Source organism: Gracilinanus agilis, chromosome 1, assembly GCF_016433145.1.
Source record: "Gracilinanus agilis isolate LMUSP501 chromosome 1, AgileGrace, whole genome shotgun sequence".
Taxonomy (NCBI): domain Eukaryota; kingdom Metazoa; phylum Chordata; class Mammalia; order Didelphimorphia; family Didelphidae; genus Gracilinanus; species Gracilinanus agilis.
The window spans coordinates 21,300,050-21,313,430 of NC_058130.1; the positions used below are offsets into that span (position 1 = coordinate 21,300,050).

General features: G+C 44.9%; 1 protein-coding gene across 2 annotated transcripts; it reads right to left on the reverse strand.

Annotated features, from left to right (window-relative positions):
• Positions 1-497: 497 nt before the first annotated feature.
• On the reverse strand, positions 498-10,091 carry PDHB (pyruvate dehydrogenase E1 subunit beta). 2 transcript variants are annotated; one of them, XM_044660009.1, is made up of 11 exons: positions 10,021-10,091; positions 9,888-9,941; positions 8,450-8,557; positions 8,278-8,340; positions 8,148-8,183; positions 7,891-7,990; positions 7,705-7,839; positions 3,303-3,413; positions 2,696-2,787; positions 1,134-1,275; positions 498-1,001 (listed from the first exon to the last, which is right to left on the reverse strand). In XM_044660009.1, the coding sequence occupies exons 1-11, from the start codon at positions 10,066-10,068 to the stop codon at positions 856-858; spliced, it is 1,035 nt and encodes a 344-aa protein (XP_044515944.1). In that variant the 5' UTR covers positions 10,069-10,091; the 3' UTR covers positions 498-855. The 2 variants fall into 2 exon arrangements, with proteins under 2 accessions (XP_044515944.1, XP_044515898.1); XM_044659963.1 differs by having other exon boundaries at positions 7,705-7,990.
• Positions 10,092-13,381: the final 3,290 nt, after the last annotated feature.

Here is a 13,381-nt window from a genome sequence, read left to right on the forward strand (position 1 = left end):
AAAATCCGAACGTCGTCTTGCAAAGGCAGTCGACGTGGGAGCAGCTTTAAGGCAGAGGGAAGCACGACAGAGGCGGATGGAGGGCTTCTTCGCCAAAGACGCTGCCCTCTCTAGTAGTCAGTCACCAACTCGGTCCCTTGAGGTTTTCCTGCACAAGGAGGACCCAGGACTGAAGAGCTAGCAGAGGCCTCGGCTGTCAGCCCAGCCAGCCTTCCTCCAGGAGGCGTCCTGTCAGTGGAGTGCCCCTTGCTTCCCCATCTGACTAGCCCGGCCCCAATTTCTTCTTTTAGACCCATGCCTGCTCCTAGAATGAACATGAAGCATCCGTGCAAGGCAGAAGAGCAGCGAGAGCTAGGCAATGGGGTTAAGGGACTTGCCCAGGACCACTCAGCTCGGCCTGGCTCTGCTCGACTTCTTATTCTCCCAGAACACATTTAAATTCTCCCATTCCCTGGGCAATCATTTGGAAGTGAATAACCACCAGGACACCACAGCAGTGACCAGAACCAGAAGGTATTTATTCCTTATCAAAATAGAACCCAACAGTCAGACCATGCTTTCCTTCTGTAGTGATAAGTTAACTGTCAGGCAGACGCTGGCTGGGGTTCCTTCGGTGCCAGTACTGGAGGCACAAAGAACCTAACTGTAACAGACACGAGGGGGCGGGGCCTTGGAGCGGACATGGCCGGAGTGTGTCCGCCCCAAAGCTTTGCCGCCTTCCCCATCCAAAGTGGTATCCGGAGGCCTTGTGGTTCTAGAGTCAGTCGAGGGCACGGGGAGCGGGGCCCACCCAAGCCTCTGAAGCGAGATTCCACGCCGGAATCCCTCGCGGGCGCTCCAAGGCCAAAGCACGCACTAGATGTTCAGCGTCTTCTTGACTGCAAAGATGATGTCCTTGACCTGCGGGACGCAGTTCTCCTCCAGCTGCTTCGCGTAAGGCATCGGAACGTCGGCCCCCGTGACGCGGGCAGCGGGAGCGTCCAGGAAGTTAAATGCGGGGCCTGAAACAAAGGAGCAGCGGTGGGAAGGCCTGGCCAGAAGCCCCGGGCCGGGCTCCCCCGCCTCCCCCCATCTATCACACCCCAAAGAGTCCCTCCTCGTGCTGGCGGAGAGCCGGCGCTCAGCTCAAATACCTTCCATGATCCTCGAGCAGATCTCCGCCCCCACCCCAAACTGGGGCCAGCCGCCTTCGACCGTGATGAGATGGTTGGTCTTCATCACGCTGGCCTCGATGGTCTCCACGTCCATCGGTCGGATGGTCCGCAGGTTGATCACCTGAAACACATTTGATTCCTCTCGAGGCCCCTTCCAGGCACCTCCAGCCCCAGAGGACGATGGCCCTGGCTGGGCCTCACGGCCATGACCCAATTTTCCATAAAAGCCAACTTTGTCCATCTTAACCCTGGCGGCTAGTCTAACGAGCATACAAATGGCAGAAGGCTGGCCCTGAAGGCCCACACTTGAGCCTGGATAAGCAGCCCCACAAGGAGAGCCGAGCGTGTGCACAACTCCCCACCTCAGAGGCTCCATCGCCCTTTGCACCTCGCCCCGTTCCATAAGTCTAGGGCGGGAGAAGGGCCCCACCTGGAGTGGTGGATGGGGTCTCCCTGCCCCTTCGATGCACGTTCCATTAACCAGAAGCCCGAGCACCAAGGGCACCTCAGAGCCCTGGGGTACACCCAGATGAGAGTCTGCCCCATGCCAGGGAGGGGGACGGATGAAAGCATCTACGAGGTCCCTATGGCGGGGAATGAGGGTGGGATCGGAGCAGAGAGAACATGGCCAAGATACTAGAGGATGCCCAGAGCAGCAGGGATCAGGGGAAAGAGGGGGATGAAGAGCGGGAAGGGAGAAAGCATCAGGATCATTCCCCAAGGGTTTGGGGGCAGAAGAGCTGCAGGTGATCAGAGGAGCCAAGAGGACCTGTTGCCTGGGGAGAGCTCTCTCCCTACACCCGAAAGCACAGGAGGGGCACAGCACATCTCTCTAGAGCCAGGACTGGCTGGGACAATCCTTGAAGTGCTGAATTGCAGGCAGGAGAGGGAGGAAGGGAGAAACCAGGTCATCCAGGGCTGAAAGGAGCTGGGGATGGAAAACAGACCAGGAAAAGAGGACCAGGAAGGAAGTCAACTGGATAAATGGGGCTGGGCTAGGAGAAATGGAGGGAGTTCCATACAGGAGCAATATATTAAAAGGAGCCTCCTGAGGTGTCCAAACAGATGGGCACAGAAGGATTTCTGCTCAGGGAGTTTTGACAAAACAACTACAGGGGCTCCTTCACACCTAGCAGGCCGGATTGTCCTGGTACCCATTCTGGGCTGGGGTCCAAACCTGTCAAAAACCAAAGGTCTAAGAACTCAGGAGCAAAACTACTTTACTCTTGAATAGTAAATGGGATTCACTGTAAAAACAACAAATATGATAAATTCAGATAAATATGGAATTAGAAGAACAGACAAAACAAGAGAATCAAGAAAACTGTCCACACACTAACTATAACCATTGCATTGCAGAGAGACGCGTCGTGGTGGGTACTCCAGTGAGGGAGACATGTTGGAGACTTGCTAAAATGCTCTTTTATCTCTCAAAATCTGTTACAAAAGATGTCTTGCTGGGCAAGAGAAAGTATGGGAAGAGATATCTGGAAATGGAGTGACATTTAAAAAGCACATTAAAATCTAAAAAATTCACCTACCTCACATTCCACTCCCTCTTTAGATAATATAGCAGCTGCCTCCACACAGTGGCCAACAGGTCGTGAGTGGGAAACCAGTGTAACGTGGGTTCCTAAAATTAGGGGAATAATTAGGTTTTTCAATTCTTGTCACATTTAACTTCTGGGGATTTTTGCTCATCTTAATATCTGAAAATCCATTCTGGTGCAATGTGGAATAGTGGGCTTCCAGACAATGGAATTCCTAAGATTAAAATTCTCAAATCTCAAATTAGCCTCAAGCATTAAAGAAAAGTCAAGTAGTTCAAGAAATAACAACTAACGTACAGTGCTTTGTATGTATAATTCTATCTGATATCACAACCCAGGGAGGTAATTACTATTGTAATCCTCACTTTACAGTTGAGGAAACTGGGGCCAAGAGGTTTAATGATTTGTCCAGAGTCACACAGATAGGAAGCATCTGAGAAAGGATTTGAACTCAAGGTTCTGGCTCCAAGCCCGGACTCTCTCCACTATGTCACTTAGCTGCCTCAAATAGAAATGCACAAATAGATGATGGCTTTATTTCTTTCATCTACATTCATGGGGGGTGGGATTTGGGAGAGATGGCATGATGGTTTTTTACCTTGTCTTTCTATTTTAGCTTTTCCAATAGGAACCAGGAAATCTTTTGACTGAGCTTCATCTGGAAATTCAAAAGGAACTCCATACATCAGCTCATTTTCCAGCACCACAACTACAAAACAAACAGCATTAACAGTAAATAAGAAGGCTGCCTCAAATTCTAGCTCAGGACAGGTGTCACCTGCATTTCTTTCCCCTGAAAGTTCCTCTCCCTCTCATCCCTTCCACCCTACCCACTTCTTAGCAGAACTGATGGATGCCACATGGAATGAAGTAAAGCAGAAATGTCCAACTCAGGGGAGTGGTAAAAGTCTGGAGCCTAGCCAGAGCCAGATTAAACCTAACTAAGAAATGTTTAACAAAATAAATAAGATATATAACAGAGAGAATGTTAATTTGAGGTTTATTAGAGCAAGAGGAGGCCCAAAGGGATCCAATCCCATTTGAGCTTGTTCTTAAGGCTGTTTTATTATCAGTTAGTTCTCTGGAACTAAACCTGTCCCCTCTCATTCTTCTGCTTTCTCCTGCCTTTTGGCACAGTCCCTTGGGTGCCAGTCACTGTCTTGGTTCAGCTTTCCAGAGTCTGTTTCCCTTTCTAAAAATCTTCATAAGATTCTCTGAAATCCAGATTGGTCCTTGCCTAAAGCCCAATCATAGTCCTTTCCAATTTGTTCAACCTTTGCCCAGAGGGCACTCAACCTCTTTCTGTTTACCTAGAAAATGATGTCTATTCATGTCAGTTCTCCAGATATGGGGATTAAATTTTTGCCAGATATTTACTGCATTTTTATAAAATCATTTTGTGGAAGATATATCTCTCTTCTCTTGGCTGCACTGATCTGATTTTGTTTCTGCAAAAGCTTTACTTTAGGCTAAGTTATTTTTTTAATCATTTAATAAAATTTAAATGATTTTCAAAGTTAAATTATAATTTATGCTTCTCCTCTAGTCTGGTTGGTCAAGAATTTTTTATCTGAAAGGTACTTCCTCCCATCCTATATTTTTATATTTGTGTCGAATTGTCCATGTAGAGCTTCACCTAATCAAGCCCACAGTAGGACACAGCCCAGTTTTGTTGGTGCTCTCTCCACCCCTCACCGAGCAAATCATTCTGTTATCAGTTTATCTGTGCACATTTTTTTTCCAACTCCTCACTGAATAGCAGCAGCTCCTTGAGGATGGGGTGGTTTGTGTTTTGCCTTTATATCTCCAGTGCCTCCAAGTACATGGTAGGCAAGTCACAGATGCTAAATGAACTGGAACCTAGTTGGCTTCCAGTTTTTTCAGTAGCTGTTCTCATTTCAAAAGAAGCATGAAATCATATCCTTTCCTCTTTTCTGATTAGGGCCAGTGATCTATAAGCTGTTTTGTTTTTTTTAAACCCTCACCTTCCATCTTAGAATTGATACTAGTATTGGTTCCAAGGTAGAAGAATGGTAAGGTTTGGGTGACTGGGTTCGATGATTTGCCCAGGGTCACAAGCTAGGATGTGTCTGAGGCCATATCTGAACCTAGGACCACCTGGCTCTCTATCCAATGAGCAACCTAGCTGTCCCCGCAGTATTTTATTTTTTTTAAACAAGTACTAAGAAGTTTTAAGGATGACCACTCAGAAACAAGGATGCCCATTATCTCTCCTCTATTATTCAACATTGTACTAGAAACACTAGCAGCAGCAATTAGAGAAGAAAAAGAAATTGAAGGTATTAAAATAAGCAATGAGGAGACTAAGCTATCACTCTTTGCAGATGATATGATGGTATACCTAAAGAATCCTAAAGAATCAACTAAAAAGCTAGTGGAAATAATCAACAATTTTGGCAAAATTGCAGGATACAAAATAAATCCACATAAATCATCAGCATTTCTATCTATTTCCAACACATTCTGACAGCAAAAGTTAGAAAGAGAAATTCCATTTAAAATCACTCTAGAACAGTGATTCCCAAAGTGGGTGCTACTGCCCCCTCATGGGTGCTGTGGCGATACAGGGGGAATGGTGACGGCCACAGGCACATTTATCTTCCCTATTAATTGCTATTAAATTTTTTTTTTTAATTAATTTCCAGGGGGCTAAGTAATATTTTTTCTGGAAAGGGGGCAGTAGGCCAAAAAAGTTTGGGAACCACTGCTCTAGACAATATAAAATACTTAGGAATCTATCTGCCGAGACAAACAGGAATTATACGAACACAACTACAAAACACTTTCCACACAATTAAAACTAGATCTAAACAAGTGGAAAAACATGGGTAGGACAAACTAACATAATAAAAATGACAATGCTACCCAAATTAATTTACTCAGTGTCATACCTATCAAACTACCAAGAAACTTTTTTACTGAATTAGAAAAAACTATAACAAAGTTCATTTGGAAGAACAAAAGATCAAGAACATCAAGAGAAATAATGAAAAAAAAAAATAGTGACAGAGAGGGGCCTTGTAGTACCAGATCTAAAACTGTACTATAAAGCAATGGTCATCAAAACAATTTGCTACTGGTTAAGAGACAGAAGGGAGGTTCAGTGAAATAGACTTGGAGAAAATAACCTCAGCAAGACATTTTGGAACAAAAATATACTATTTGACAAAAACTGCTAGGAAAATTGGAAAACACCCTAAACCAAGATAAATTCAGAATGGGTGAATGACTTGAATATAAAGAAGGAAACTAGAAGTAAATTAGGTGAACGTAGAATAGTATACCTGTCAGATCTACAGGAAAGGAAAGATTTTAAAGCCAAGAAAGAAAATATTACAGAATGTAAAATAAATAATTTTGATTACATTAAATTAAAAAGGTTTTGTACAAACAAAACCATTGCAACCAAAATTAGAAGGGAAGAAATTGGGAAAAAATCTTTATAACAAAAACCTCTGACAAAGGTCTAATTACTCAAATATACAAGGAGCAAAATCAACTGTACAAAAAATCAAGCCATTCCCCAATTGATAAATGGGCAAGGGATATGAACAGACAATTTTCAGATAAAGAAATCAAAACTATCAATAAGCACATGAAAAAGTGTTCTAAATCTCTTATAATTCAAAACAACTCTGAAGTACCACCTCACATGTAGCAGATTGGCCAATATGGCAGCAAAGGAATGTGGTAAATGTTGGAGGGGATGTGGCAAAATTGAGACATTGATGCATTGCTGGTGGAGTTGTGAATTGATCCAACCATTCTGGATGGCAATTTGAAACTATGCCCAAAGGGTTTTAAAAGACTGTCTGCCTTTTGATCCAGCCACACCACTGCTGGGTTTATACCCCAAAGAGACAGTAAGGAAAAAGAGTTGTGCAAAAATATTTATAGCTATGCTCTTTATGGTGGCATAAAATTGGAAAATGAGGGGATGCCCTTCGATTGGGGAATGGCTGAACAAATTATGGTATATGCTGGTGATGTAATACTATTGTGCTCAAAGGAATAAAGAACTGGAGGAATTCCATGTGAACTGGAACAACCTGCAGGAATTGATGCAGAATTAAAGGAGCAGAACCAGGAGAACATCATAGAGACCAATACACTGTGGCACAATAGAATGTAATGGACTTCTCTACTAGCAGCAATGCAATGATCCAGGACAATTCTGAGGGACTTATGAGAAAGAACTCTATCCACATCCAGAGAAAGAACTGTGGGAGCAGAAACGCAAAAGAAAAGCAACTGCTTGATCACATGGGTGATGGGGATAATGACTGGAGATGTATACTCTAAGCGATTACCTCAATACAAATATTAATAATACAGAAATAGGTTTTGATCAATGACATATGTAAAACCCAGTGGAATTGCTTGGCTATGGGGGAGGTGGGGGAGGAAGGGAAAGAACATGAATCATGTAACCATGGAAAAATATTCTAAATCAATTAACTAAATAAAAAATTTCAATTAAAAAATAAATAACAATTTAAAAAAAAAGGATGACCACTCATCACACAGACTGAAAACATTAAAATGCAGAAAAGTTTCACTTTAAAAAGCTATTTTCTATTAAGAATCTGCAGCTGCTTATAGTTTTTAAAGTCATGTGGGCTTAATGATGGCTTATGGACATGATTATTCATCTTGGCTCCCACTCTCTTCTGCCTATTAAGATTAAAGCATGTCAGAAATCCAGAAACAGTATGGATTAACTGACTTACGAACAGACAGGTACAAACAGATGCTTTCTTGGTTTAATGGACAGCAGCATATTATTCACATGGGAACAGGAAGAAATCAAGACTTAAAACCAAAATTTGTCTTTCCACATTAGCTGATTAAAAGTAGTTAACGGTCCTCAGTTCCAGCTGTAAAATGAGTAGGTTTTTTACTTTATAATTCCCAAGGTTTCCTCCAGCAATAAACTTCTACTTTATTTCTCTGTAAACTTAAATGGAATGAAGACTCACCTGGATTATCATCCCGGATTGCTGATTTAATGAGACCTTTTGCATCCTCTGAACTCCAAGGACTGACTACTTTTAATCCAGGACAGTGCCCATACCATGCTGCAAAGCACTGGGAATGCTGGGCAGCTACGCCAGCTGAAGCACCATTAGGTCCCCTGAAGACAATGGGCACAGGCTGAAGCCCACCGGACATGTAGTAAGTCTTGGCAGCTGAGTTTATAACCTGGTCAATTGCTTGCATAGAGAAATTGAAGGTCATGAATTCACAAATGGGCCTTAATCCAGCCTGTTAAATTAGGGAAAAACCAACATAACAACTAAGGTTATTTTTTAAGGAAAGAGTGCCAACTACCATATTTATCCTCCCTTATAGCAATTTTCAAGAAACAAAAAGTTTAAAAACAACCAATTTAGATGAATTTTAAGAAATGTTCATTACATACCATAGCTGCCCCAACAGCAATCCCAGCAAAGCCCATCTGAAAAAGCAAAACAACAATCTGGAATGGAAGCAGCCAGGAAAGCCCCTTAGCATGTCAACAACATTTCTGCCCTCGGGTACCTTGGTCTTACCTCGGATATCGGTGTGTCGATGATTCTCTTGTCCCCATATTTCTTCCACAGCCCCCTGCTGACCTGTAGGGGAAGAAGAGTCCAACCAGTTACTGCTGAGTGAGATGTTGCACCTTACAGGGCACGATCACACATCAACAACAATGGTCATCCAGGAGTCCTTTGTCCTTACCTTGTAAGCCCCATCATACTGAGCAACTTCTTCTCCAAGCAAGAAGACCCTCTCGTCCCGTTCCAGTTCTTCATCCATTCCCTGATTCAGGGCATCTCGGACCGTCACCTGCCATATCGGGAGGACGCTGGTCTGAATAAGTACAGGACCCCTGCCCACTCACCCCGAGAAGCCAAGATATGAATGAATAAAAGCTTCCTGTGTCTGTCTACAATCACTGCAGGAAGCATTCCAGACCCAACTAGTGGCAGAGCAAACAGTAACATGGCAAGTTCACCAGGGCCGTTGGGGTTCTTGTTCTTGGTCATCCAAAGAGAAGGCCTAGAAATGACAATTCACATGCCTGACCCAGCTCAAGCTTGGGGGATTACTACCCAGGATTGGAAGCCGCCATCCACTGAGGGCTCCATCCCAGGGGGCTGGCCAGGCAGGAACTTTCCCCCTGTGCAGTTGGTTAAGAGAGGGAAGGGGCTGGGGGCACAGTCTCTGTTTTAGACCAGCTTCCCCTTTCCTTGTCTAGCTGGTTGTCCATGGTATAGCTGAGAAGCCCACCACCACCACCAATAAGTGTGTGGAGAGAGACAAGACAAGGGAATTTTAATTTTCTGGGTGATTCAACATTTGCTAATTCTAATTGTTTTTCAACCCCCTTCCTTCCATCTTAGAATCCACACTGTGCATCGGTTATAGAGTAGAAGACTGGTAAGGGCTAGATTTGCCTAACTAGGAAGTGTCTGAGGTCTCATTTGAACCCAGGACCTCCCATCTCCCCATCTGTCATTCCATCCCTTGAGCCACTTAGCTGCCCACTGTTCATTCGAATGTTTAAAGTGTCTGGCTTTCTCCAGGGAGCATCTCTGCTGAGATAAAGGCTCGGCCAGGATGCTTCCAGGTACAGGCATGTTCTAACTCTGGGGATGGCAGCCTGGACCCCAATTTCTGACCTGGTAGCCCAGGGGGTGGAAAGGGAAAAGGCATTTATTATGAAGTGCCTAAACTCGAGCCAAGCGTTTTTGTACATTCCATCTCATGGATTGTGGCCTCTTTGTTATACCCATTTTACAGATGAGGCAAACAGGTGAGGTGACTGGTCCGGGTCACAGGGCTAGTGTCCTAAGCAAGACTGGAACATAGGGCTCAGCTTGGAGAGGGGAAGGGCTTTAAAGTCACCCCACCCCGGCCCACCACTGCCCAGGGTCCTTGTCTTACAGAGCCTGCCCTCAATGCTCTTAACTCTTTTCTCCCAGAGTGACCTTACCCAGGACTGGAAGGGCCCTTGGAGGTCACCCTCCGGCCCTGCCCCTCCGTTTACGGACAGGGAAACTGAGGCCGGCGCAATGTGATTCGAACCCGTGCCAGCAGAGCTGCGCCCCACCTCCTACCCCCCACCCGAACTGCCCAGAGCGCAGGCGCAGCTCCGGCCGGCCGGGCCCGTTACCTGCAGCGCGGCAGGCGCCGAGCGATGGAAGCGCCTCCTCAGCAGCCGGGTCACCTACGGGCAAGGACAGAGAGAGAATCAGTGCGGGGGCACGGGCTGGGTCCAACGTGGGGACCGCCGGGGCCTCGCCTACCTGCTGCCCGCAGCCGGCAAGCCCACCTCGCACTATCCCTGCCGCCATTTTGCCCGTGTCCTCTGCCGGTGACGGACGATTGGCCCAATGACAGGGGCGAGGCCATGGTGAGGGGAATCTAGGCAGCCGCACGCCCCGCCCCCTGCCCTCGGCGCTGTCCAATAAGAGGACGTATCAGGGCGTGCTCCCTGCCCCTCTCACCGTGGAAGGCGGGGCAAGGGCGGAGCCCCAGAGCCAGAGCGAGGCTGGACTCGGAACTTCGTGTTCTCTCCCTCCCACCCCTAGGCCTCGCCTGATTTAAATTTAAATAAGCTTTATTGACAGCTTGGAAGCAGACACATAGCTCTAAGTTCTCCCCCTCCGGTCGCATGTCCTCGCCTGATCTCTATTTAAATCAACTTTATTGACAGCCTCGAGGCGGACACGGAGCAAACACGCAGCGCCCTTTGCTCACAAGCTAATGATGAAGCCTCCTTCCAAGCCCGACCTTTAGCCTCCCCGTACCGACCTTTGAGTACGCACAGACCCCCAGTTATCCCTCGCCCTTCCCGCAAAACTCACTTAAAACCTCTGACCCTCAGTTTTCCTATCCATGAAATGGGGATGAAGCAGATAATAGCCGGTCTGTACCTGGATTCCTTGGGAGGCAACCATTCAAACGAGCAATTGCTTTTTTAAATTCAATTTTATCTTATTTTCAATTCTTAATTTTCTCTCCAACCCACTGAGAAAGCAAATCCTCTTCCAAGGACGTTTGTCAGGCAAAACACAATTTGCCAGGTTATAAATAAAAATTGTCTTTTTTATTACAAATATATGTTATTATATTATTTGACTCTATCTTCTGCATTTTCTGACACCTAAGTGGAGGTGGAATGTCTATTTCAGGCTGTGTCCTCTGGAATTGACTGCTCCAATCATTGCTTAATCAGAGTTCCTAAATCTCTGTGCCTTATTGTAGTTACTGTATAAATTGTTCTCCTGGTTCTTCTCCTTTCACTTTGGATCACTTTAAACAGTTCTTCTTTCTCTAAAACTATCCCCTCCATCATTTCTTTTCTTTTTCCATCTTAGAATCAATAGAATATATTAGTTCCAAGTAAGAAGAGTGGTCAGGGCTAGGCGATGGAAGTTAAGTGACTTGCCCAGGGTCACCCAGTTAGGAAGGTCCGAGGCCACCTTTGAATCCAGGACCTTCTGTCTCTAGACCTGGCTCTCAACCCACAAAGCCACCTCAATGCTCCATCATTTCTTAGAGTATAATAATATTCCATCACAGTTCAAGAAACATTTGAGTGCCTTTTCATATGGGCTAGGCACTTTGGGAAATACTGAGGATATAAAAGAAGTAAAAGATGGTCTCTGCCCCCAAGAAGCTTACAATCCAAGGCAGGAGACAATAAGCAAAGGCATACAGACAAACTATATCCATGACAAATAGGAAATCATTAACAGAGGAAAGGCATCGGAATTGAGAGGTTGGTGGAAGGATTCTAACTGAGGCAGCCCGAGAGGTCAGTGGCCAGAGCCGAGGAAGGAGGATATTCCGGGCATGAGAGACAGCCAGAGAGAATGGCTGTATCCAAGACAAGACACAAGACAGAAGACCAAGGTCACTGGGATGGAAAAGAATATGTTGGGTTGGGAGTAAAGTAGGACACTGGAAAGAGCAGAGGGAGCTAGCTTAGGAAGGGGTCTGAGTGCTAAATAGGCAAAAGAGAACCACTGGGATTTAGTGAGTCAGAGCGGGACATATCAGACCTGTGCTTCGGGAAAAGCCCTTAGTGGCTGAATGGAGGATGAATTTGAAATTAAAATTGCCTGAGGAGAGAAAGGGGTGTATCTGAGAGATGTTGGGAAAGCGAAATGGACAGGCCCTGGCACCATATTGGTTATGGGGGGTGAGAGATAATAAACAATCCAGGATGACACCTAAGTGAGGAACCTGAGAGATTGTGGGGAAACCGTGGTGGCCTCTACAGTAATAGGGAAGGTAAGAAGTGTGGGGAGGGCTGAGGGGGGAAGATAATGAGTTTTATTTTGGAAATGTGGAGTTTAAGATGTCTACCGAGCATCCAGTTTGAGATGTCTGCAGGGCAGTTGGAGAGGGCAGATGATTGTTGGTCAGCAGAAAAGTTGAAGCAGGAGAGGGAGATTTGAGAATCTCTGCATAGAGAGGTAATTAAATCCATGGGATAGAGGGTGCTGATGTAAGTAAGAAGGCTCATGAGATCTTGCAAGATGGTAAGATTTCCCAGTAATGAGTTGGGCAGGGGTTGGAGAAGTCAAGTCCAAAATGATTACAGCCTGTGGGAAATCAGATGTCTGGTGCTAATTTGCTGGCACCCAAAGTTGTTGTTTTTTTTTTTTTTTAATTTTTTTAAGTTTAGAATATTTTCCCATGGTTACATATTTCATGTTCTTTCCCTCTTCCCCCAAACCCTAACCCACCCCACCCCACCCCCATAGGCAATTCCACTGGGTTTTACATGTATCATTGATCAAGACCTATTTCTGTATTATTTATAGTTGCACTAGAGTGGTCATTTAGTGTCTACATCCCCAATAATATCCCCATCAGCTCCTGTGTTCAAGCAGTTATTTTTCTTCTGTGTTTCTACTTCCACAGTTCTTTCTCTGGATGTGGATACATTCTTTTTCATAAGTCCCTCAGCATTGTTCTGGATCCTTGCATTGCTGCTAGTAGAGAAGTCTTTTATGTTCAATTATACCACAGTGTGTCTCTGTGTATAAGGTTCTCCTGGTTCTGCTCCTTTCACTCTGCATCAGTTCCTGAAAGTCATTCTAGTTCACATGGAATTCCTCCAGTTTATTATTCCTTTGAGCACAATAGTATTCCATCACCAGCATATACCACAATTTGTTCAGCTATTCCCCATTCGAATTTTTGCCACCACAAAGAGGGCGGCTATAAATAATTTTGTGCCCAACACAGTGCTAAGAAAGGCAAAAATACAATTTCTGTCCTCAAGGAGCTCATGTTCTAACAGAAAAGACACATGCAAATATGGAGGAACATTCAAAATATTCAGGATATTCCAAAGGCTATTTAGGCAATGGGAGTCCTCTCCTTTGCTTCCCTCCCTCTTTTGGCTTGTCATGTTCCACTTTCATTTGTAAGTTCCTGGAGGGCAGAGACTGTCTTTCTTTTTCTTAATTGTTCTAATCAATCAATAAATTAATTTTTGACAATTGCATCCCTCAATCCCTTGCACTTAGCACAATGCCTGCCATATCATTGTAGGCATTTAATTAATATTTGTTGGATTGTTGAATAAGACTAGTTGCTCTCCTCTGGACTCTTGGTAATTCACTTGAACAAATAATCTATCAACTGCCT

Excerpts from the sequence above, each read along its gene's own strand:
- PDHB (XM_044659963.1), bottom strand. The coding sequence starts at position 10,068 with ATGGCGGCAGGGATAGTGCGAGGTGGGCTTGCCGGCTGCGGGCAGCAG. Across the intron at positions 8,558-9,887 it reads CGGCGCCTGCCGCGCTGCAG|GTGACGGTCCGAGATGCCCT; the intron begins GTAACGGGCCCG and ends CCGATATGGCAG. Across the intron at positions 8,341-8,449 it reads AGTATGATGGGGCTTACAAG|GTCAGCAGGGGGCTGTGGAA; the intron begins GTAAGGACAAAG and ends CTTCCCCTACAG.